This window comes from Mobula birostris, chromosome 14, assembly GCF_030028105.1.
Source record: "Mobula birostris isolate sMobBir1 chromosome 14, sMobBir1.hap1, whole genome shotgun sequence".
NCBI classification, from domain to species: Eukaryota; Metazoa; Chordata; class Chondrichthyes; order Myliobatiformes; family Myliobatidae; genus Mobula; species Mobula birostris.
In genome coordinates, this window is record NC_092383.1 from 84,702,924 (window position 1) to 84,728,908 (window position 25,985).

At 42.0% G+C, this 25,985-nt stretch overlaps 1 protein-coding gene across 2 annotated transcripts in view; it reads left to right on the forward strand.

Moving 5' to 3' along the window:
* etnk2 (ethanolamine kinase 2) overlaps positions 1-25,985 on the forward strand; it is an 83,784-nt gene that overhangs the window by 7,669 nt on the left and 50,130 nt on the right. For both annotated transcript variants that reach the window (XM_072278792.1, XM_072278793.1), the window contains exon 2: positions 16,355-16,614. In XM_072278792.1, coding sequence (XP_072134893.1) covers positions 16,355-16,614 — 260 coding nt within the window. The remainder of the gene's footprint in view (positions 1-16,354; positions 16,615-25,985) is intronic.

The window sequence follows — 25,985 nt, forward strand, 5'->3', positions numbered from 1 at the left end:
CCTCTCCCAGTGTAGAGTGTCTCCTGCTTCAAAACATCCACCACTGTCCATGTTCCTAAAAGGACAAAGGTATGTCTGAACGACTGGCGTCCTGTCACACTCACCTCAATAATAAGCAAATGCTGTGAGAGGCTGGTCAAAGATTGCATCTGCAGCTTGCTACCACCCACACTAGACCCCTTACAATTTGCCTACCGACACAACAGATTGACAGATGAAGCATTAGCTGCAGCTCTACAAACTGTCCTTGCATATCTGGAGAAGAAGGATGTTTATGTGAAAATGCTGTTCTTGGACTACAGTTCAACATTCAACACCATAATTCCATCCAGACAAGAAGCTCAGAGAGCCTTCACCCTGCCTTGTGTAGCTGGATCTTGGACTTCCTATCAGATTGCCGGCTCCCTGAGAGTGAGCTCCCTGACCTCTGCCCCTCTAAACCTCAACACAGGTGTCCCTCAGGGCTGTGTACTAAGCCCCCTCCTTTATTCTCTGTACACCCATGACTGTGTCGCTACCCACAGCTCTAATCTGCTAATTAAATTTGTTGACGATACTACATAGATTAGCCTAATCTCAAATAATAACGAGGCAGCCTACAGGGAAGATGTCAGCACCCTGATACAGTGGTGTCAAGAAAGCAACTTCTCCCTCAGTGTTGCAAAAACAAAGGAGCTGGTTGTGGACTACGGGAGGAATGGAGACATCAATATTGACATCAATGGAACTGGGGTTGAGAGGGTGAACAGCTTTAAGTTCCTTGACATAAACATCACCAAGGATCTCATGTGGTCTGTACATACCGGCTGTGTGGTGAAAAAGGCACAACAATGCTTCTTTCACCTCAGATGGTTCAAGAGGTTTTGTATGGCCCCCAAATCCTATAGTACCTCTGTAGAACTTTCTACAGGGGCACAGTTGAAAGCATCCTGACTGGCTGCATCAGTGCTTGATATGGGAACTGTACTTCCCTCAATCACAGGACTTTGCAGAGAGTGATGCGGACAGCCCAATGCATGTGTAGATGTGAACTTTCCAGTATTCAGGACATTTACAAAGACCGGTGTGTAAAAAGGCTCAAAGGATCATTGGGGTCCCGAGTCACCCCAACTTTTCCCGCTGCTGCCATCTGGGGAGCGATACCGCACCATAAAAGCCAGGACCAACAGGCTCTGAGTCAGCTTCTTCCGCTAGGCCATCAGACTGATTAACTTGTGCTGATACAATTGTATTTTTATGTTGTATTGACCGTACTGTTGCACATACTATTTATTACAAATAATAAATTGTACATTTAAACAGAGATGTAACATAAAGATTTTTACTACTCGTGTATGTGAAGGATGTAAGTAATCAATTCAACTCATGATCACAGTATTTTTTTTATATTTTCATAATTATCTTGTCATTGGTTGTTTGCAAGTCTTTATAGTTTTTCATAAATTCTATTGTTTTTTTTTAATTTTCCTCTAAATACCTGCAAGAAAATGGTGACATGCATGTACTTGGATGATTTACTTTGACTTTGAATGTGGAGTGAGCTCCAGAAGGCTGGAAGGCATTGGGAGCAGAGTTAGCTTTTCAGTGTGTTATTGGTCTGGGCATTTAGCTCTTTCTTTCTGCAGATGCGGCTTGTTTTCAGCATTTTCTCATTTTGTTTGGAATTCCAGCAGCTGCTTTTGTATCTCAGTCCTTGGCCAATTCTCAGTTTTTCTCTGCACAGATATCATCTGACCTATTTAGCTTTCCCAGCATTCTGTTTTCATTTCCATTTCCCAGACACCACTGTCCTGTACTTCATAGTTCCAGCAAGATTTTTTTTTCCTGTCCATTTATTCTTCTGTTCTTCCAGATGAGACAGCTGCCATTTCTCTTCTCTTGGTTTCTACCCCATCACACTTGCTGTCTCCTCTTTGCCCCTCCCATTTCCCTGTAAGTTTAGACAACAAGTATCTTTAAATGTTTAAAAATGAGATTCAGCAGATGCAAGAGATCTTGAGCGATATACACAAAATGCTGGAGGAACTCGACAAGTCGGGTAGCATCTGTGGAGGAGAAGTAAACAGTCAATGTTATGGACAGCGATTCTAAATGTTCCTATTTCTGATGAAATGCCATCAGTCTGAAACATTAACCCTGCTCTGCGTAACCTCCTGAATAGCTTCAGAATTTTCTATTTTTATTTTCGATTGTCAATATTTATTAAAATGTTCACCAAATAATTACAAGGGACATGATTGGATAATGTGTGCTTCTCTAAGAGTTTGGTAGAGTTGATCCTGTAATTTGCTGCATGATCTGTTTTTGGTTCCACTCAGTTGGACAAGAGGAAAAGATTCCCTTGCTGGTGGGATGGTGTCTAGCATTTGTATTTCTCAGCGTGCGTGTGTGTGTGTTTTAAAAAAAAAATCCAAAATTAGTACATCTTCGCAGCTTCAAGTGTTATGCTTGCTCTTTCCCTCTTGCAAAGCTTCTCATGGTAACTATGATTTTTGAAGTAAACTCCCATGTAAGAACAGCTTTATTTGAAACATAGTGAAATGCATCAGCTGAAATCAGAGGGGGTTGTGCTGGGCAAGCCCACAAGTGCTGCCACGCTTCCAGTGCTAACGTAGCATGCACACAATGCACTAACACTAGCCGTACGTCTTTGGAATGTGGGAGGAGACCCACGTGGTCACGGGGAGAACTTACAAACTCCTTACAGAAAGCATTTGAAAAGTATTTAGCCACCAACCCTTTGTTCACTTAAATGAGTATTACAACCAGGGTTTTTGATCTGTTTAACTGAGTATTTTTATTTGTGAATCGCGCTACTTTAGTCACAGTAGAGCCCCCCCAAAAAAAAAATTGTGAAGCATGAAGAACTTGTATGGTTGCTCTGGCAGAGTGCTTTGGGGTGTTGTTCTGCTGAAAGACAGACTTCCTCCCTATTTTAAGCTTTCTGGCAGAGGCTAGCAGGATTTTATCCAGGATCTGTCTGTATTTAGCAGCATTCATCTTCTGAACACTGACCAGATTTCTAGTTCTTGCTACTGAAAAACATCCTCATTGTGTGATATTTTACAGTGGGGTTGGTGTTGCCTGACTAATGTGCTGTATTAGATTTGCACTGCGTATACCACTTGGTGGTGAGACCAAAAGTTCCACTTTACTCTCATCTGTCCACGAGACTTCCTTCCATGTCTTTCCAGTATCTTCAAAGCAACAATTTGCAAAGTCTTTACGGGCAAAGACGTGCTTTTTTTTTAAAACCAGGGCGTCTTCCTTGCCACTCTTCCACAATACCCTTTTTCTGCAAGACCTTGGAGATTGTGGAGTCATGAACTTCATCTCCAGTTAGACACTGACTTCTATAGCTCACTAAGGATGACTGTTAGCATCACAATAGCTTCATGTGGGTCTAAACGATAACTTTCTGAGGTGTTCACCACAGTTGAGGAAAATAATTTTGTATTAAAGATGGCCAGTTTGCAAATGAAATAATTCTGAAAGTTTACAAAGGCACTTCCATTTTTTTTAATGTCATGACCGTTGTTCCCAAGGAGGGAAGCCAGTAGCAGTAAACGATTTTTAATTCAAGTTCATGGAATACCAAAGGTAAATGTCTTGGCACTGGCTAATGCACACCATCTATTAGCATGCAATAACTTGCCAGATGGATTGAATGTGGAGTGATGTTTCTTGTTCACTGCCTCAACAGTGTACCATCTCATTCTACAGAGGACTATCTGTACCCTTTGTTATCTTGTATGGATTTTAATCATGGGCCTATTAAAATGCAATGGTTTTTGCTGGTTAGGATGAAAGTGGTTGGGGGGGGGGTGTCATCAATCATATTTGATCCAAAAGCATAAGGTTAGGGTTAGTAAATTGTGTGCATGCTGTGTTGGTACTGGAAGAATGGTGGCACTTGCGGCCTGCCCCAGCATTTCCTCGGACTGTGGTGGTTGATGCAAGTGACACATTTTACTGTACGTTCTGATGTACATATGGCAAAGTTAATCTTTACACTGCTGTCGTGACGGATTGGATTTGTGAAGATATTTAGCTATTCTCCATGCACTGTTGGAGAAATTACCCTGCTTTTATTGGGAGAAGTTGCTGTTGCTTCTGCTTTACATTCCCTAGGTTAGTTGAATTTGCTTGCTACGTATGGACCGCTGAGTCGCATGTGCTCCCCCACATCAATTTCAGTGATCAACATAATTTTGTCAGTCATCATGTCCCATGTTAGTAGGACATGGACGATCATGGTCTTGTGACCATCGATTATTCTTGGTAATTTTTTTTCTGCAGAAGTGGTTTGCCATTGCCTTCTGGGCAGTGTCTTTACAAGCCGGATGAGCCCAACCATTACTAATACTCTTCAGAGGTGGTCAGCCTGACGTCAGTGGTCGCATAACCAGGACTTGTGATATGCACCAGCTATTCATATGACCATCCACTGCCTGCTCCCATGGCTTCACGTGACCCTGTCAGGGGTCTAAGCAGATGTTACACCTTGTCTAAGGATGATCTGCAGGCTAGCGGAGGGAAGAAGCACTTTGCACCTCCTTTGGCAGAGGTGTACCTCCACCCTGCCACCCATTGCAGATCTGCAGATGCTGGAAATTCAAGCAACACACACACGAAATGTTCGTGCAACGTAGCAGGCCAGACAGCATCCATAGGAAGAAGCACAGTTGACGTTTCGGGTCGAGACCCGTCGTCAGGACTAACTGAAAGAAGAGATAGATAGAGATTTGGGAGGGGGAGATCTGAAATGATAGGAGAAGACAGGAGAGGGAGGGATGGAGCCAAGAGCTGGACAGTTGATTGACAAAAGGGATACAAGGCTGGGGAAGGGAGAGGATCATGAGACTGGAGGCCTGGGGAGAAAGAAAGGGGAAGGGGAGCACCAGAGGAAGATGGAGAGCAGGCAAGGAGTTATTGAGAGGGACAGGGAGAGGAAAAAGGGGGAAAAAATAATAAATAAGGGATGGGGTAAGAAGGGGAGGAGGAGCATTAACGGAAGTTAGAGAAGTCAGTATTTATTTGTTTATTATTCCCTCTCTTCCCCCCCCCCCTTCAAATCTCTTACTAGCTCTTCTTTCAGTTAGTCCTGATGAAGGGTCTCAGCCCAAAACGTGCTTCTTCCTATGGATGCTGTCTGGCCTGCTGCGTTCCACCAGCATTTTGTGTGTGTTACCCATCGATATTAATCAGTATCTATTCAGTAGAAGTGTTATGCCATTGTCCAGTGTGCCTTTTGTCTTTCCTGTCAAGCAGCGTGTTGAAGGAAGGATGGGACATGGCATACCAAGAGGTGATAAATTAATGTTGAAGTAATATTTCAGACCAAGCTATTTTGCTCCTCTGAGGTGGAAGTCAAAATGAGGTTCCATTTTGAGCCCAGCGGATTATCAGCACCCAGTTGCCCACCATTGAGAACATCTACCATAAATGCTGCCTGGGCAGGGCGAAAAGCATTATCAAGGATGCATCTCACCCTAACCATGGACTTTTAACTCTCCTCCCATCCGGTAGGCGCTACAGGAGCCTCTGCTCCTGCACCAACAGGCACAGGAAGAGCTTCTTCCCTGAGGCTGTGACGCTGCTGAACCTCACATCACAGTGCTAAGCAGTATTGCACCCATATTGTACTGTCTCAGTACTTTTATATTTGTGTGCTGTAGCACTTACTTTTTATTCTCAGTTATTTTGTAAATAACAGTATTCTTTGCCTTTCTGGTCAGATGCTAACTGAATTTCAATGACTTTGTATCTGTGCTCGACACATTGACAATAAAGTTGAATCTAATCTAATCTTTATTTTGTTGAAGATGGTTATATTAAACACTTGGATCTTAACCCCTTACTGAGATGAAGTTTCCATTAAGTGACATTGCGCAAAGAGGAGACTTGCTTCATATAGAATTCTACTGCTGATATCTTTAATCAAATTGGCATGATGGTATACTTGTAAGTTTGTCAGCGGAAAAGGATTGTGAAAAGCCCAACTGTATTTGAAAAAGAAGAATAAGATGGTGCCAAATTTTATCTGTTGCCTTCTGGTAAATAAAGCAGGAGCTTCCTTCATGTTTTAGGGAACAGCTGGAGTACGACTGAAATTGATTCTATTATTTGGTGCTTTTCAGTGTAACAAAATATGCTAAGCAAGTCACAAAATCTGATACTGAGGTGTCATTGAAGTAAGCTTTAATGTCTGTCTTAAAAGTTTTTAGAAACAAAAGTTTGGGAAGGGAATTTTAGAGCTTCATCTCAGCAAATGGACATGATTGCTGCTAGTACAGGCCATCAAGAAACCAGAAGTTGTGGTGATTAGAGGATTTCTCTTTTTGTCCCTGTGCTGTGATCAATGGGCCCACAAAAAGACTTGTATTTGGCCTTGTAGTATAGCTTGGACTTCTGTACAAAGTCAATATGACCATTGATGAATTATAGGAGAAAGATGTATTGAAAGTTGGATAAGATATTTAGAGAAGGTGTTTCCTGTTGGGTAGTGCCCCTTGATCACTGGAGCAGGATTAGAAGCTACAGATGCAGCTTGGAGTATGGGCTGGGCTGTTAGACTGCAGAAGTGGCCCCTGAAATGATGTAGTTGGCTAAGAAGGTAAGCTCGCAGTTATACTCACTGCACGTTTGCCACGGGCAAAGTGGCAATTCTGTACTAAGCGTGAATCAGTAAAGGATTCTCGACAATTGTGGTAGAGCTTGAGACTATCACCTCTTAAATCAAGTGACATCGGTGACAACAGGGCTTCGCTTCCAGATGTGCCCAATGCCTTCTGTGCTTGCTTTGACCATCAAAACATGGAGGAACCATCAGAAACTCCAACAACCCCTGATCATCCTGTGATCTCAGTCTCTCAGGCTGACGTATGCAGCCTTCAGGAGAGTGAACCCTAAAAACATCTAACCTAGATGGGGTACCTGGCCAAGTACTGAAAGCCTGTGTGGATCAACTGGCTGGAGTGTTCACTGAGATCTTTAATCTTACTCCGGCAGTGTATGGTACCCCACTGTTTCAAGCAGGCTTCAGTTATATCAGTCCCCAAGAGGAGTGTGGTGACCTGCCTTAATTACTATTACCAGTGGCACTTGCATCCACAGTGATGAAGCCTTTTGAGAGTTTGGTAATGAAATATGTCAACTCCTTCCTGAGAAGCAGCTTAGATCTGCTCCAATTTGCCTAGCAGAGCAACGGGTCCACAGCAGATGACATCACATTGGCTCATCACTCAAACCTGGAACGTCTGGACAACAAGGATGCATACATCAGAATGCTGTTTATCGACTACAGCTCAGCATTCAATATCATCATCCCCTCAAAGCTACTCAATAAGCTCCAAGACCCTGGCCTCCATAGCTCCCTTGTGCAGTTGGATCCTCCATTTCCTCACCAGTCAATTTGGATTGGCAATGATTGCCATCAGCACAGGTTAGCCTCCTGCTGTGCTTGCTTAACACTTGTAGTGTAGCTAAGCACAGATCCAGTGCCATATTTAAGTTCTTTTTAGGTTATGAGAACACTCAGTCCTCTTTTATTGTCATTTCGAAATGCATACATGCATTAGGAAATGACACAATGTTTCTCCGGAGTGATATCACAGAAAACAGGACAAACCAAAGACTAACACTGACAGAATCACATAATTATAACATATAGTTACAGAAGTGCAAAACAATACCATAATTTGATGAAGAACAAACCATGGGCACGGTAAAAATAGTCTCAAAGTCCCCGAGTCCATTGACTCCCGAGTCCCCGATAGCAGGCGGCAAAAGGGAGAAACTCCCTGCCATAAACCTCCAGGCACTGTCAACTTGCCGATGCCTTGGAAGCAGCTGACCACAGCCGACACTGAGTCCGTCCATCCGAAAACTTCGAGCCTTCGACCAGCCCCTCCGATACAGCCTGCCGAGCACCTTCGACCTCGCCCCGGCTGCTGAAACAAGCAAAGCCGGGGATTTTGGGGCCTTCTGCTCTAGAGATTCCAGTTACCACACAGTAGCAGTGGCAGCGAAGCAGACATTTCAGAACTTTTCCAGATGTTCCTCCATACTCTCACGTCCGTCTCCATCAAATCAGAATTGTGCACGGTCCCCTACTTAACAGATAACAGGTATCATTCATTCACTGGAGATGCCGCGCGTGCTGCCATCACGCCGTCACCTTCTCCTCTGCTGACAATACCATTGTAGTGGACTGAATTAAAGGTGCTGATGAGGAATCGGGAGGGAGGTTGAAAATCTGGCTGAGTGGTGTCATAACAACAACCTCTTACTCAATGTCAGGAAGATGAAGGAGCTGGTTATTGACTTCAGGAGAAGGAAACCAGAGCTGAATCAGAGGTGGAGGGGGTCAGTGAATTTAAATTCCTGTGTTATTATTCTTGGGCCCAGCACGTAAGTGCAATTACAAAGAAAGCATGGTAGAGCCTCTACTTCTCAGGAGTTTACAGCAATTCAGTATGATAAACTTCTGTAGAGGTGCAGTAGAGAATATATTGACTGGTATGGAAACACCAATACCCTTGAATTCTAAATCTTGCAAAAAGTAGTGGGTGCAGCCCAGTCCATCACAGGTATAGCCCTCTCAACCATTGAGCATATGTACATGAAACACTGTTGCAGGAAAGCAATATTCATCATCGGGACCCTTACCACCTGGGACGTGTTCTCTTCTTGCTGCTGCCATCAGGAAAAAGGTACAGGAGCCCCAAGACTCACCGCCACCAGGTTCAGGATCAGTTTTTACCCCTCAACTATCAGGCTCTTGAACCAAGGAGGATAACTTCACTTGCCCCATTATTGAAATGTTCCCACAACCAATGGACTAACTTCATCTCATGTTTGTGATATTTATTTTTTATTTAATTATTTATTTGCTTTTGTATTTCCAGTTTGTTGTCTTCTGTACTTTGGTTGAACGCCCAAGTTGGGAGGTCTTTCGTTAATTCTGTTATGCTATTGTTCTACAGATTTGTTGAGTATGAATCATCTGATCTTGAATCTTGAGTTGCATATGGTGGCATATATGTACTTTGACCTTGCCAACACTGGGCATGTCCTGAGAATGAACGGGAATGTAGAGCAGGTCAAACTTCTTGCAGGACGGAATGTGCCCAGTGATATTTGGACAATGTGAGATGTCAGATAGCTGGGTGAGAATGTGGAAGCAATTTCAATTGTGTCAAAGGGAGGTGATATTCTTTCCAGTTACTATGAGTAGAAAAGTGTTTTGTCCTTCCATTTTTTTTTTAAAAGAAAGCATAAATACTTTGATTAGCCATGCCCAGTCACGATAGCAACCTTATTGACATGATGTTATTATGAGAAATATTTGGTTACTAAATGAGCTGGTCATTATTGTCACTGTTAAATCATTCTAATGCAACGGACCACTGGTAAGCTGAGTAGCAGAGACCCAAGTGCGGTTTATAAATTATTCAGCAGTCAGATCTGTCATGTGGCTTCAGTTTGAGTTTGGGCAAGCTGTTCCCAATCCTCTTGCCCACTTTCACTTGCAGCTTAAAACACTGACCAGATTCTAAGAGTTGGGCTTGGTCTCTGGTAGAATGCATGGAACCATAACAGCCTCTGAGATGTCAAAAGGTTTGTCTAATTGATTACACGTTGAGAAAGTTAGAACAGGGATGGACTATTCACCCCCATTTCTTCCCCCCCCCCCCCAGCTTGTTCAATAATTGAGATCAAAGCTGATCTGCATCTTAATTCCTTTCTACCATCCTTGGTTCCTAAATTTTAATACAAGCAAAATAATCTCAGCTTTGAAGTTTTTAGATGATAGAAGTTTTGATTTCCACAGATACTGGTTGACTTGCTGAGTTCCTTCAGTATCTGTTTTGCTGCAGATTTCCAATATCTGTTGTCTTCTGTCTCTTAACAGTCTTAATCCTTTTTGGAGGGAACACTTTTTTTTAAGAGAATTTCCATTGCCCTTTGCAATAAGTTAAATAATGGCTTGGTTCTTGTCTTGTATTCTGTTCTTGTCCCCACCCAGCCCTCTGCACTTTTCTGAAGAAAGAATGTAATTTATCCATATCTACCCTGTCAAAATCCTTTAATCACCTTAAGTATTGTTAGATCACCCCCTAATCCTCTCTCCACTGAATGCAGCCTTGCCTCATGAATTAACCCTTTGATCCTTGGTATAATTTGGATTTATCTATATACTAACAATTTTATATATGAACTCAATATATTAATTCTTCCAAAATATTTCAGACTTTTACTTCCAAGCCCAGTATTATGTCTGCTGAAGTGCAGTGCTCCATTGAATATGGTTACTTCAGACACAAGATCTGCAGATGTTAGAAATCCAAGGCCACATGCACGCAATGCTGGAGGAACTCAGCAGGCCAGGCAGCATCTGTGGAAAAGAGTAAACAGCCGATGTTTCAGGCTGAGACCCTTCACCAGTGTTTTGTGTGTGTTACTTTGGTTACTTCAGGTTGCATTCACCTGAAGATGCACATGAAAGTTCCTAGAACACTAACCAAAGAGCAACAGATTTAAAAATACCAAGCAGGTCAGACAGCACCTGTGGAAAGAGGAAAAACTCTTAGGGGTAGCAAATTTCTACAGATGTGTTGTGGAGAGCATTCTGTTTGGATCACCAGGCGGGCCATTGCATTACACTGAATGAACAGGGTTGCAGAGAGTTACAAACTGAGCCAGCTCCATCATGGGCATAAGCCTCCCCATCATCCAGGACATCTTCAAATGGCAATGACTCCCATCGCCCAGGACATGCCCTTTTCTCATTGCTACCAATGAGGAGATACACGAGCCTGAAGACCTACTCAACAGTTAAGGAACAGCTTCCCATCTGCTATCAAATTTCTGAATGGACAGTGAACCAGATTATGAACACTGCACTCTTCTTGCCCTACGTATTCACATATATAAAGCTAAGGTGCCTTAGACTTTTGCACAGTATTGTTTGTAGATGTACAACATACATATGTATACAATCTATAAATATAATTTATTTATTGTAACTTATAGTTGATGTATTGCATGGCACTGCTGCCACAAAGCAACAAATTTCACAACACTTGTCAGTGATAAACCTGATTCTGAGAAACTGCATTTTGGTTCTAAGTATTGTTCATTAAATGCTCTTTGATCTGAAGTGTGGTTCTAGTATTTACAAATTTCCAATATCTGCAGTTAATAAGTTAATCTTGTCTTGTCATTGTTTTTATCTTTTAAGTACAAGCTTTTCTGAACAAACCTTTGTTTTGATTTTAACTTTATTTTCACACCCTTGTGTTCATATTTTTCCCTTTGTACCCTAACGTTTACAAGGCTGGGTTAGTTCCAGTGCATTTTAGAAGTATTGCATGCTGCAGAGTTGCAACTTATCGAAGGGGAGTGGCATGCTTGCCTTCGTCACTAGGGGCATAGAAGATAAGAGCCAGTAAAATATGTTGCTGGTGGGTAAAACTTTGGCTACACTTGGAATATTGTGTACAATTCCAGTTACCTCATTACACGAAGAATCTGGAAGCTTTGGAGAAGATTCAGAAGAGGTTTACCAGGATTCTGCATGGATTAGAGTTGTGAGGAGAGGTTAGACAAACTTGGATTGTTTTCTCTGCGGCATCAGAGGCTGAGTGGAAACCTAATAAAAGTTTATAAAATTGAGAGGATTGGATAGGGTGGACAGCCAGAATCTTAAACACGAGAGTCTGCAGAACCTTGGAAATCAAGAAGAGTGCACAGACTTGTGGCTTTAGGAACTCAGCAGGTCAGGAAGAGAAATAAACAGTCAGCATTTCAGGCTGAGACCCTTCATTGTGGCTGGCCAATTCTGATGGAGGGTCTTGGCCCAAAATGACAACTGTACTCTTTCTCCATAGATGCTGCCTGGCCTGCTGAGTTGCACTAGCATTTTGTGTGCATGGAGCCAGAATCCTTAATTTCTACCCGGGGGGGGGGGTGTGGGTCAAATGTAAGAGGGGATAGCTTTAAGGTGAGAGGGCAAAAGTTTAAAGGGGATGTGTGGAACAAGTTTATTTTACACAGACAGATGCCTAGAATGCACCACCGGGCTGATAGTGGAAGCAGATATGATAGTGGAGTACAAGAGGCTGTTATATAGGCATGTGAAGGCAGAAAGGATTCGTTTAATTTGGCATTATGCTTGGCACACTTTGTGGACTGAAGGGTCTGTTCATGCTCTCTCCTCTTCTGTTTGATGTATTTTTCTACTTCCATATAACTAATTCCTTTTCTGATACAAACAGGAGCCTTTTTAAAAAAAAATACACTAAGGTTGAGCATCCTCTGCTGCAATCTGTGTTGTTTCTTTGTAAATGCATCACTCCATCTTGATGAAGGTCAGTAAAGTCCAGATGGTTGCACATTCAATAGCAGTAATTAGAATAGATAACCTACTATGAAGCAAAGCTATTTATTTACTAGAAGTGGCACCATAACTATAATCTGTATTTTTAATGTTATGTTATAGTTTTGCAGACGTTCTGTTAAATGACTCCTCCAGGAGTTTGCGTACTGTAGGAGTCTTTTATTTTACTTTTCTGGATCTTGCTACCTGGATTGATTGATAACATGATGGAATTATTTATTCATCCCTCGCTGTAGGCTTGACAAAAAAAATTCATTACAAATTCCAGCACACTTGGCTTAGACCACTGACTATTGATTCATCTCGTATTCAACTGAATATTGGCTGTCAACATTTCTGTCTGCAGTATTTTCCTAGTTTTCATGCTTCCTTTATTGTCCTGAGTTAGTGACATTCAGTAGTTAGAGCTGAAGATTAGCTTTATTTGTCAATTGAATCGAGCGTGTGCTGAGGGCAGCCCGCAAGTGCTGTCATACTTCTGAAGTCAACAGAGATTGCTGAGAACTTACCAACCCTAACTAGTATGTCCAGTTTCCAAGGTAATTCCAGAGGCTTGGTAATCATACTTAATTGCTTTGCAAAATAAGTCATTTGTTTTAACTTGCTGTAAGTTGAGTCATCCAGATAGTTTAGGACTGGATCGATCCTGATGACCTAAACAAATTTATTTTTAAAGGGCACTTTTGAATCAGATTTTCAAAGTACATTTTATTGTCAAAGTATGCATAGATTATACACCCTTGAGGTTTATTTGCTTATAGGCAGTCACAAAACAAACCTGAAAGATCTCAATTTAAAATAAAAGACCAACACCCAATGCACAGACAGGGGAGAAAACAAATCGAATCATTCAAACAGTAAAGCAAGCATCAGTATTCAGAATGAAATGGAGTCCGTAAACCCGAATCTTTGAGCAGCCAGAGTAGGCTCATAGTCCCAGTCCATCACAGAGGTGAATCGCCGTGAAGTTCACAGACACTAACCCTGGAGCAGCCGGGGCACGACACAGCCTCAGCGCTGAGGAGATCAGAGTAAAATGTTGTGGAGCAGAACCAGCTGGACCGTCGCCTGTGGTCCTGACACCCTGTCTTTTCAGTCCATCTGGCCCGGCGCTTAACCTATCCAAGCATGGAGTCATTCCCCCGAGCCCGGGCCACTTACGGCCTATACTCAACCTTTCCAAATCAGCATGGTGATGGTTCAAACCTCACTCCCAGTTTAGGCAGACAGGTTCCGAAACAGCCGTGCTTCAGCTTTTCCCTCCTCCTCTGCTCACTCCAAGTATATCTCCAATTCAGCCCCCCCTTGACCTCGCTCTGGCTCTGTATCACACCCGCACGCCTTGACCCTCAGATCGGCCTCTCCTCTTCATTGTGGTGATAGTTTACCAGTTTTTCATATAAAATGTGTTAGTAATAGGGTATTTTTGCCACAAAAGTCCACCAGCTTGCATGATTCCTCCAGCACAGCCTACATAAGCTGCTTTCAAAGAAACCATCTGATCATCAGCTTTGCTGCATGAGAGATTTTTAGGACTCTGTTTCATTTTTAAAGATTTGGTTACTAACTCAGTCGGCGTGCACTTTCATTGATTGCATATTAATGGCAAATCCAGGCTTTCTCCTGGTAAGCTTTGGACATTCACAATTTGGTGAGCTTTGTGTTGGTATTACGTTGAACACCACCCTTCCATACCTCATAATCCATTTTCTGAATGAGTTTGTACACATCGGGTTTGTATCCACAATGTGACTTTTGGGTTTTAATCTGTTGACAACGAGAGAAAATAAAAGGCAAAAAGTTATCAATGTTATGTGAAGTGCATACTAAAACCAAACCAAGAAAAATTCTGGCTGGAGGTCAGTGAATACTGATATCCTGCAGAGATCCATTCAGGGATCACTGCTATTTTATACAGAGGGTTCTGGTTAATTGGATTGTTGGTGAATCGGAACAACAGACTAATTGGGACAACTCTAAAGAGCAAAAGCAAATCGAGAAAGTAGCTGTGATTCCCTTTTGTTTATTTCAGATAATATATCACTTAATTGGGGCAAGAGACTGTTGCCGAACATTTTCTAATGAGCGTGTGTGTGTGTTCTTTATGTTCGAAAGATATTGATTTGTGTCACTGATAGTTGGCAAGAAATGAGCAGTAAGACTATTCAGAATTGTTTTGCTCACTGCAGTTTCAAGCATTCAGACTTGGAAATGCTAGAAATAGTTTCATTTTCACTCCCAGCTATTTCACTGTAAGTTAGAAATGACAAAGAATCTTAAACTATTGACAGTCATCTTGAATGTTACCTTTGGTCCCTGTGGGCTTACCTGTGGTTCCAAGTAGCTGTTTGCATGTGACAGCGGCCACATCCCGGTACATTGCTTTGACAGGTGGACTAAACCAGGTGAGACTAGCCGGCAGTTCTCGTACCCTGGTGAGATAAGGACATTTTTGTCTTGACATGTGAAGTCAGCTCTGGCAGACTGGGTGAATGAGATCGACAGTTAAACCCATCCACCAGAAAGGTGGTCCTGCAACACAATGTGGAGAGCGAATCGCATGATGAGGCACAGAAGTAGTCATGGCCACTCACTGTAACTAGGGAAGACCCCAATTATGACATCTACTCGTCTCACTGGACCTGGATGTCTGAGGTCGAGAGAGTGGAACTGCCCCAGTGCAACAGCCTTCTGCTCTTTACAAAATTCCCACACAGGTTTCTTGTCATTGTCAGATAGGATGGATAACCACCAGTAGTATTGGTAGGATTCTCATCTGTTCTGTATTTCATTTAAGTAATGTGTTCCTCAGTTAAATGTTAGTTTCTCTTTTATGTACCTTTAACTATTTCATGAAACTTCAGCTAATTGGGCCAAAAGGTACTGGTCCTTGTGTGTCCCAATTAATCCACTGTATATGTAGATAACCTGGTTGAAGATGTTTGTGTTTTGGTAAGTTTGCAGACGATGGAAAGAATGGTGATGTTGTGAATAGTGTAGAAGACTGCCAAAGGATACAGCGAGATGTCGATTAGTCGCAGATATGGGTGGAAGATTAGCAGATGGAGTTGCCAAATGTCAAGTGTTGCATTTCAGGAGATCAAATGTAAAGAGACAGTACACTTTTTTTTTTACTTTTTTTTAACAAGACCCTTAGCGGTGTTGATATGCAGAGGGATCTTGGGGACCAAGTCAAGGCACATGGCATGTTTGCCTTTATTAATTGAGAAATTGAGTTGGGAAGTTGTGTTGCAGCTTTATAGAACTATAGCTAGGCCACATCTGGAGTATTGCATTCACTTTTGGTTGGCACCTAATAGGAAGGATGTTGAGCCATTGAAGAGGGTGCAGAAGAGGTTACCAGGGTGCTGCCTGGATTAGGGGTCATGTGCTAAAAGAAGGGGTTAGACAAACTTGGGTTGCTTTCTCTGGAGTAGCAGAGGTTTGTGGGGGGAGAATGTTTGGCAGAGGTTTATGAGACTCAGAGGTATAGATGGGTTAGACAGCCAGTATCTTGTTCCCATGTTTCAAATACCTAATACCAGAAGTTATGAGTTTAAGATGAATAGGGGTAAGTTCAAGAGAAGTGTGAAGCAGGTTTTTAGTGGTGCCTGGAATGTGCTGCCTGAGGGGGTGGTGGGGGCATTCAGGAGGCTCTTGGAGAGGTACATGAATGTGCAGGAAATGGAAGGATGCAGACACTGTGTAGGCAGGAGGAATTAGTTGGGCATTTGGTTAATTCGGCACAATACCGGACTAAAGGACTTGCTCCTATGCTGTACTGTTCTGTGTTCTCAGTTCAGATGAGAAAGCTGTATCATTCTGGCAGAGTGCTGGCATTACTCTGATCAAGGTTTGTCATTAAAATTTGACTCCATTCAATTCACTGATAAGATATTGCAGCAGCATTGTACCATCAGACGTGTGAGTAATAAGAACTGTTTCTTGCAGTTATTTACAGATGGAATCACAAACAAACTAGTTGGCTGCTATGTGGGGAACAGTATGGAAGATGTTGTCCTGGTGAGAGTTTACGGGAACAAGACTGAGCTGTTTGTGGATCGGGACAACGAACTGAAGAGCTTTCAGGTCCTACATGCCAATGGTTGTGCCCCAAAGCTCTACTGCACCTTCCAGAACGGCCTCTGTTATGAGTTCATGCATGGAATAGCACTAGGTCCACAGCATGTGCGAGAGCCAGCCCTGTTCAGGTACCAAAATTTACTCAACCTTAAAGATAAATGGTTATTGCTGCATGAACTGCACAAAGAGCCAATGGCTATATTGATGGGGCCTAGTTTCTAGTTAGTTTTGTTCTTCTGTAATTGAACCTTTTTAAGTAGTTGATGAAAGACATAAATCAGTAATATCACCATTGAAATTAATTGGATTAGAAGATGCCAATGCAGTCTCTATTTTACTTGAATGCAAATTTCAGTTTGGAGATGACTTCCCAAGTTCTGCTTCATAAATATCCATATTTTGAACTGGAAATGTAAATGGCTTAAACAAAGTCGTGGATGGTTCACCTGAATTTCCAGTATACATTTCCAAAATGCTGCCTTACAATCATTTTGAGCTGTTTTCAATTTGTTCATGCTGCCCATGTTTTTAATTCGTTGGGGCAGACATGAATTCTATTAGCTTGGTTGAGTTCTTGATTCTTGCGTTGTCAGTGGCAGCTGGTTGCGGCTTCCAGTTTAAAGTTGAAGAAAGAGCAGAGGTGAACTGATTAGACTACACTATTGTTTTGTCTATCCATTATAATTCCATTTGTGCCACATGATCCATACCCTGCTACATATAGCATGGTATTTTGGGAACTTGTGGTCTAGGGACCACAATATTTTGAGATTACTTGGTGGGGTGGAAGAGGCAGGTAATACCTTCCAGATTTCATTCACCTTCTAGATGGGGGTGGGGGGGAAGAACTCAAATCAAGTGACTTGATGGAGGTGTACAAGATAAGAGGCAGAGATCGAGTAGATTGCTGGAGACTTTTTCCCTGGGAAGAAATGGCTAATATGAGAGCATAATTTTAAGGTGATTGGGGGAAATTTATAGGGGGGGAGTGGTCTCTAGTTTGAGAAACTTGCACTTCCGTGCTGTCTGTTTTTCCATATCTCTACCATATCACTGCTTGCGTGGTATGAGAATATCCCACTTGGTATGAAGTATTATGCCTGGATTTGTTTTGGCTTAGTAATGAATGTATTTGTTGATCTGCATATGGAGTGTCTGCCAATGTGTTTTGGAGTTGAGCACTTCTAGGGATTACCAAGCTCAATGAGACCGGAAAACCACTTGCTGCTTGACTGAAACCTAGAAAGCCCACTGCGCAATACAGGCCCTTCAGCCCACAATGCTGTGCCGAACATATACTTAGAAATTACCTAAGGTTACCCATAGCCCTCTATTTTTTTTAAGCTCCATGTACCTATCCAGGAGCCTCTTAAAAGACCCTATTGTATCTGCCTTCACCACCGTCGCTGGCGGCCCATTCCACGCACTCACCAGTCTCCGCATTTTTTTTTTAAAACTTGCCCCTGACATCTCCTCTGTACCAACTTCCAAGCACCTTAAAACTGTACCTCTCGTGTTAGCCATTTCACCCCTGGGGGAAAAAGCTTCTGACTATCCACACGATCAGTGCCTCTCATTATCTTTGTACACCTCTATCAGGTCAGCTCTCATCCTCCAACTGGTGAAATCCCATTTATCCCTCTGGATTGTTGGTTTGCAGGATTAATAGAGGCCAAGTCATTGCGTATGTTTAACACTAAGGTTGATTTAGTAAGGGTATCAAAGGTTACAGGGAGAAGGCAAGTGAATGGGGTTGAGAGGGATTATAAATTGCTCCACTTTTCCATCATAGCCAGACTGAATGGGCAGAATGGCCAAATTGTGCTCTTATAGTTTTATTGAATATGTTGGGAAGTATTTCAGTAAACCCATCCATATTCCACCATGAGCCATCATACCTGGCTGGGTGCCAACAACTTCCTAAAGGCCCAAGCACCTAACTGGTTTGGAATGTTGGGAGACTAAATAACTCACTATTCTCCTAAACTTTCATTTCTATAGGAGGTTTCTGTTGGCTACCTGGTTTCACACTGTAGGATTGCAAGTTGAAAAGCAGGCCCTGGATATGGATTTTCTTTTTTTTTTGATCTGTGCAATGGAAAACGGGTTGCAAACTGAATGTCTGGAACAACATTTAGCTTTTTGGAGAATTATTCCAATCATCTTCTGAATACTTCTTTCAGAAATAAAATGTTCCTTTCACTTTTCAGCTATTTACTCTTCAAACAATTTGGCCAAACTAGCCAACAACCCAGGAGCTACAGAGCACTACAGCATAGAAACAGGATCTATGGCCCATGTAGTCCATGCTGAACCATTATTTAGCTTTGGCCCATGACCTCCATCCAGACCATAAACCCTTAGCCAAATTTCAGATAAAACAAGGAAGGGGGAAGAAATGAAAGGCAGAACCAAACCTTGCGACAAGATGGACGACTGTTTATCACCCACCCCCCCCCAGCATGGCACTATGCCTTGCTAAGAAAATGACCACATTTTAGATTACAGAATCTCCTTTAACAAGTAATACTCAAAGTTTAGAGACTTCTCAGTGTTGCTAAATAGAGGAAATGGTGGATGTGAGTTCTATTTTGACATTTAAGAGGAGTTTGGATAAGTACATGGACAGGTGGAGTATGGTGGGCTATTGTCCAGTTGTGGATCTATGGGACTAGACAGAATAACATTTTGGCATGGACACTAGCTAAGGGCCTGTTTCTGTGCTGTAGTGCTTTGTGACTCCATTGCTCACTCTCTCTTAGGTCATGATGTCAGAGGTTTTTCTGGGAAGGAAAGTTCATTTTTTTGATACATTCAGCAGTCCGTTGGCCTTCATGTGTGAAGTGTTATCCTCCAGGGCTTTCTTTATATTTCCTCATTTAGTTACCCTTCTCTTCCATTAAGAAGGGTTGTCAGGAATGTTTGGATATGTTCCCAGAGGCCCTGCTTATTTGGTCTTTTCCCTCGTCTATAATATTTATATAACTCTCCAGCATCTGCAGATTTCCTTGTGGCAACTACTTTTAACCTCAGTTTGTTAATTGAGTTTTCCTTAACTAATAAATCTGATTCTGATTGAATTATTGTTTAAGAATTGCACTGGGGCATTCCATCCAAGATCTCTGATCCCTGGAAACTAACATTAATCCTTGGCTGTATCATGAACAGTGGATGTGAATAGGTGTATTATAAGGTTTGGAAGCCTGCTTTCCCACAGTGCTTTATATTGTTGTCATTCTGGCCAGCAGTCAAGCAGCATTTCTAATGATGGTGTCAGTTCCGGCCACATCACTGCAAAGTAGGAAGCCTTCACAGCAGCAGTATTACAGAGATTTAATAGAATACTGAAACTGGGTGGAGATATGAGAGGGTGTTCAATTGGTGGGATCTAACATTGTCAAATCACTTTTCATAAAATTACTGAAAGCAAATAAACTTGGCAATTGCATCCTTAATTTCTTACAGATAGGATTATGCATTTATAGCATCATGTACCTATTGTCCCTAACCCTTTAATCTTTGTAAGATATTCCTATTGAAAAAGTTACCATTTTGTGTTATAATTTGACCAGTGCTTGTTTGCTCCAGCCTTCATTGTAACAAAGGTTGTGGAGCTGAGTGCCCACTGGCAACTCCCACTTTGCTATAACATGGTGTAACCTTAAAGGTGCAAGTGAGCATTGGGGGATTATTGTTCCACTCTTACAGTCGTAAAGTTCCAAAGCTTTATGACGTTATCAGCAGACTTGTAAGTTTCAAGGGGAGAAATAAGGTGTTCAAGTTCATTGTCAGTCAACCGTCCATGTATACAGCTAAACGAGACATTGTTCTGCTGGGGCCAAGGTGCAAAATACAGTACATATAGTTGCGATCCACCACATTCAGTCACAAAATAATATTAACACAATTCTGAGTGGCATTGCTTGAAGTCTGGCAGGTTAACGTAAATTGCAAGGTGCCTGCTTATGTAAGACAGTTCCAGTGACATTCTACTCTTACAATAAAACAAACAGTAGTATAAATGTCAGCGAACAGCAATGGAAGATGAACAGTGACCAGTGTAGTGTGAGTGTGTTTGAGAGTTGGAGGGGCTGGCAGAAGACAACCTCCACCCCCATAAACCTTATGAAATTATGAATTTGTGATTTTGTTTTGAATAGGGGACTTGAGCAGCAGAAGTCAATTGATTTATCTGAGAGCAGGAGCTGGGGAAGTGTGGTAACAAAATGATATATTCCTCCACTAGCGAATGAGATTGGTAGGTTCAGTGGCTCTGGCATTAACTCACGTGGGGTTTCCAAGGAGCTGGTGGATTTCTGATATTTCCAGCTTTCCTGGAATACTGTGCAGTGTTGTTCAGTTTTAATGACTTTCCACAGAATGTGTGTTTGTTTATTTTGACAGGCTGCCCATTGGGAGGCCGGCCTGATTGTGAAAGCCTTGTGCCCTGTCGGACGAGGAACGCTCCAGCAGAGATCACAGGCCTCGAAAGTACACTGTTTGGAGTAGAAATTGCGAAGGAAAAGAGCAAGTGCAATGTGGCTTGCAGGATTTGAGCAAGATTATAATGGATAAATACCTGATCAGAAAGAATGCGATTGAGTGGAGAGTTGGGTGTTGGTGGTACTGTTCGCGTCAGTCAATGCTGCAAAACAGGGCTAGATAGGGAGTGGTTGACAATTCTGAAGGGAGGGAAGGAGGAAAATTGATCTTGTATGGTAATTCTGGGTAGTCAGCATCTAAAGGGGGATGGGAACGAGATTCCCTGAGCTTGCTCTGCTTTCCAATGCGATTATGGCCAATTTTGTTGACTGAGTTTTTTGATCTTTTCTCTTAACACCTTGATTTGAGCCAAAGAGCTTGCACCATCCATGTGACCATTAACCAACCAACCCATACATCTTTGAAATGTAGATGGAAACTGGAGCATCCTGAGGAAGTCATGGGGACAACGTACAAACTCTTTACAAGTGGCAGCGGAATTCAACCCAGATTGTTCGTGCTGTAATCGCATTATGCTAACCGCTTTGTTACTGTGCAGCCCTGAGGAATATAATTAATTGAATATTCTAAATTTTCTGCTACTGAGAATTCAAAGTTTCACTACCCGAAAGTGAAAACTTCTTCCTGAACCCAATCGAAACTGAATTGAGCCCATGCCTTCCTGACCTCTGGTTCCCAGCTCTCCAGCCTGGAGAAGCACATTAATATATGAATTAATTATGGAAATACTCAATACAATTGTGCTAACCTGATTATAACCCTTGATTCCATATACTTGCCTACACCCAGTAATTTTTCAATCCCTGTTTAAAATATTCAGACTCTTCCACAATTCTTTCGAGGTTCAGAGAAAATTTCACCACCTCTATGTTAAATGGGTGACTTGTTATTTGTTATCAGTGATGTCCATTCTCTGTCCACTCTGAATGCCCTGCAGATTCTTGTCTCAATCAATTCTCCTCTAAGAACAATGGATAACAGCCAGTCTATTCAAACTTTATTCTTGAGGTAACCTGCCCATTCCAAATATTAGTCTAGTAAGCCTTCTCTAAACTTTCAATGCACTTACATATTTAAGTAATTTCAATATTGTGCACATTAGTCTGTATGTGGTCCTGCATCATCTTCCTCATCATCATAATCACAGTTTTTCTATTTTGTCATTGTGTTTTCCCCGGACAGCACGTGTATTACTAGAGACTACAGTTTTCTTTTGACTATATCTGGCAGACCCCATCATTCTATGGATAAAGTCAGAGTCCCAAAATATAGGCTCAGTTGTCAGAGGAGATTATAAGACTATCAAAGTAAAGTACTCACAGATAAGTTCAAAATTTCCTTAAAGTCAATATCCACGCAGACTCTTAGAAATCTGTGGCTCGTGGTTTTTCTAATAGAAAAGGTGCTCTCTGAAAGTTATTGAGAGCCTTGTGGCCATGTATCAGGAGCATGCAGAAACCCAGAGTTTGCAACAGAAGGAGAGCGCCACACGCAACCACGCACCGGCCCATTATATGAGACACCTTGTGCCCCATCTCAGAAGGAGTCTGAAGTTCCCTCATTTGCCACAAAATTAATGGAGGTAAATCATCATCTTTCCAGAAAGGCTGTCGGGAAAGAGATGTTTTTGTGAGCATGAATTTAACTCTGGTAATGCATTCCTTAGGCTTTTGTATCAATGTTCACCATGTAGGTAAAGCAAGTAATTTGGAAGGCAAATGATGTGCCTTTCATTCAAGGAGTTTAGTATGCAAAGTTAAAGAAATTCTGACATGACGACCTGACTTGGCAAGATAGATTATTGGGATGAGAAGATTAAGTAGCGAATCAGCCAAGCGCAGTAGTTGAGGTGATGTTATTTGCATGTCCACTCTGAGAAGAATTAATAGGCTAGACTGTCTAGAGTGTGGTCTCAGCACAAGGGGTTGATCTTACATCTTATGATGAATATCCTGGAGGGATGTAAAACTTTGATAATGCTTGAGTAGTGGCTTTCTGGGGGACTAGGGCACCTGTTTCTCTCTTCTCTCCCCCCCCCCCCACCAAAAAAAAATCTCATTGGGCAAAAGATACAAAAGCCTAAAAGCATGTATCACCAGCCTCAAGGGCAGCTTCTTGCTTGCTGTTATAAGACTATTGACTCTTGTCAGGTAAGACTCCTGACCTTACCATCTTCCTTGTTGAGAGCTTGCATTGTGTAATAATTTTATTTCTATAAAGAGTATGCAAGATGAGCTTTATCCCAGTGCATGTGAAAGTAATAAACCAAAATTACCAATTTTAATAATTTATCATATAGAAGTCATGTCATTTTTGTTTGTATTCCCAGGTGGGCAGAGCATGATTACCGATTCTGCATCTGGCCAAAATGATGTATACTTTGACTACAGCTTGAATGATCATTCAGTTTTTAAACCTCAGCCCACATCCACCTACCTGGACAGATTGTTCCTTGCAACTCTCTACTTAAAACAAATGGACATAAATTGTCAATATACCTCACTCCTGAAGTTTGAACACTTTGTTTCTGGGGCTTGTTATGTCTTCTGTTTAATATTTGCTTAGACTAACAGGGACATCTGGAAAATGCAAAGTATCTCCTCTTAAGACTGAGCAGTTTCAAGCTCTTGAGAACCTCTGGTTTATTATTGTCACATATACCAAGATCAGATCATTACATAGTGCATTGAGGCAGTAGAAGGTAAAGGAATAACAGTGAAGAATAAAATATAACAGCTACAGAGAAGGTGCAGTACAGGCACACAATAAGGTGTAAGATCTTGCCTTCTCTTACCTGCCCGTCAACTCCCTCTGGTGCTTTTCCCCTTCCCTTTCTTCCATGGTCTTCTGTATTCTGTCAGATTCCCTCTTCTCTAGCCCTTGTCTCTTTCAGCAATCAACTTCCCAGCTCTTTACTTCACCTGTCCCCCTCTCTCTTTCATTTATCAACTGCCATCTTGTACTATTTCCACCCCTATCCCCACTTCTTATTCTGATTTCTCCCCTTCCTTTCCAGTCCCGATGAAACATCTTGGCCAGAAACGTTGACTGTTTACTCTTTTTTCCATAGATGCACCCATGTAGCTTTACACCTGTTCATTTTGTTCAAGTTGAATAACTTTCTCTTATTTGTATGTTAAAGGCATAAAACATAGGAGCAGAACTAGGCCATTCAGCCCATCGAGTCTGCTCTCTGATCCCACTCAACCCCATACACCTACCTTCTCACCATATTCTTTGATGCCCCGACCAATCAGGAAACGATCGACTTCTGCCTTAAATCCTCCACCGCAGTCTGTGACAGAGCATTCCACAGAGTTGCTACTCAAAGACTAAAAAAATTCCTCCTTACTGCCATCCTAAAAGTTCACCACTCAAATTTTGAGGCTGTGCCCTCTAGTTCTGGACAACCCGACAGTAGGAAACATCCTCTCCACATCCACCCTATCTAGTCCTTTCAACATTCAGCAGATTTCAATGTGATCCTCCCCGCATTCTTCTTTATTCCAGTGTGTACAGGCCGAAAGCTGCCAAATGCTGCTCGTGTGTTAACCCCTTCATTCCAGAAATCATCCTCGTGAACCTCCTTTGGACTCTCTCCAATGACAACACATCTTTTCTGAGATATGGGACGCAAAACTGTTGACAATACTCAAAGTGCAGCCTGACTAGTGTCTTATAAAGGCTCAGCATTATCTCGTGTAGCCTCATGTGGCTCCTTATCAAACACCACCTGAAAATAGAAATAAATGACGTCAACTGTCTCCCCTTTGTCCACCCTGCTTGTTACTTCCTCGAAGAACTCCAACAGTTTGTCAGGCAAGATTTTCCTTTACAGAAACTGTGATGACTTTGTCTTATTTTGTCATTAGTCTCCAAGTACCTCAACCTCATCCTTAAGAATAGACTCCAACACTTTCCCAGCCACTGAGCTTAGACTAACTGGCCTATAATTTCTTTTCTTATGCCGCCTTTCCTCCTTAAAGAGTGGAGTGACATTTGCAATTTTCTAATCCTCCATGATCATGCCAGAATCAAGTGATTCTTGAAAGATCATGCCCAATGCATCCATTGTCTCTTCAGCAACCTCTCTTAGGACTCTATGACGTAGTCCATCTGGGCCAGGTGACTTATTTACCTTAAGACCTTTGAGTTTGCCTAGCACTTTTTCATTTGTAATAGCAATGGCACTCACTCCTGCTCCCGGACACTCACAGACCACTGGCACATTGCTAGTGTCTTCCACAGTGAAGGCAAATGCAAAGTACCCATTAAGTTCATCTGCCATTTTAGTTCTTTTTTGTCCCCCATTACTACCTCACCGGCATCATTTTCCAGTGGTCCAATATCAACTCTTGCCTCCCTTTTTATTATTGATATAACTGAGAAAACGTTTTGTATCCTGCTTTGTATTGTACTGCTGCCTTGAAGTTAAATTTCATGACATATGCCGGTGATATTAAATCGGATTCTGATTCAACAGAGGGTCAATATTCCATTACATGAATGCCCTAGAACCTGCTCACGTTTTCAAAGTAGATGTTAAAGCAGAAGTCATATTATATCTTTTCTCTTCTTGTAGCTTTTTGTTGGATTTTTAAAACTTCCCATTCATCCAACTTCTCACTCTCTTTTGAACTTTGTATGCCCTTTCTTTGACTTTTATGCAGAATTAACTTCCTTTGGCAGCCACAGTTGCCTACCAATGCCAATTGAGAACTACCTCAGTGGGACACATCTATCCTGCGCCTTGTGAACTATTCCCAGTAACTTCAGCCATTTCTGATCTGCCATCATCCCCGCTGGTATTGTCGTCCTAACCTCCTAGGCAGCTCCGCTCTCAATGGCTTCAACAAATTACCAAGCGCCAGAGTCCATTCTCTATTTAATAGCTGGGAGTTATTTACTTCATAAATTGAAAAATTCTACAGCATTGGAGGTTGTTGTTGGGGCCCATCCTAGTTGGAGAGGGCTGTCTGAATGACTCCATATTGGC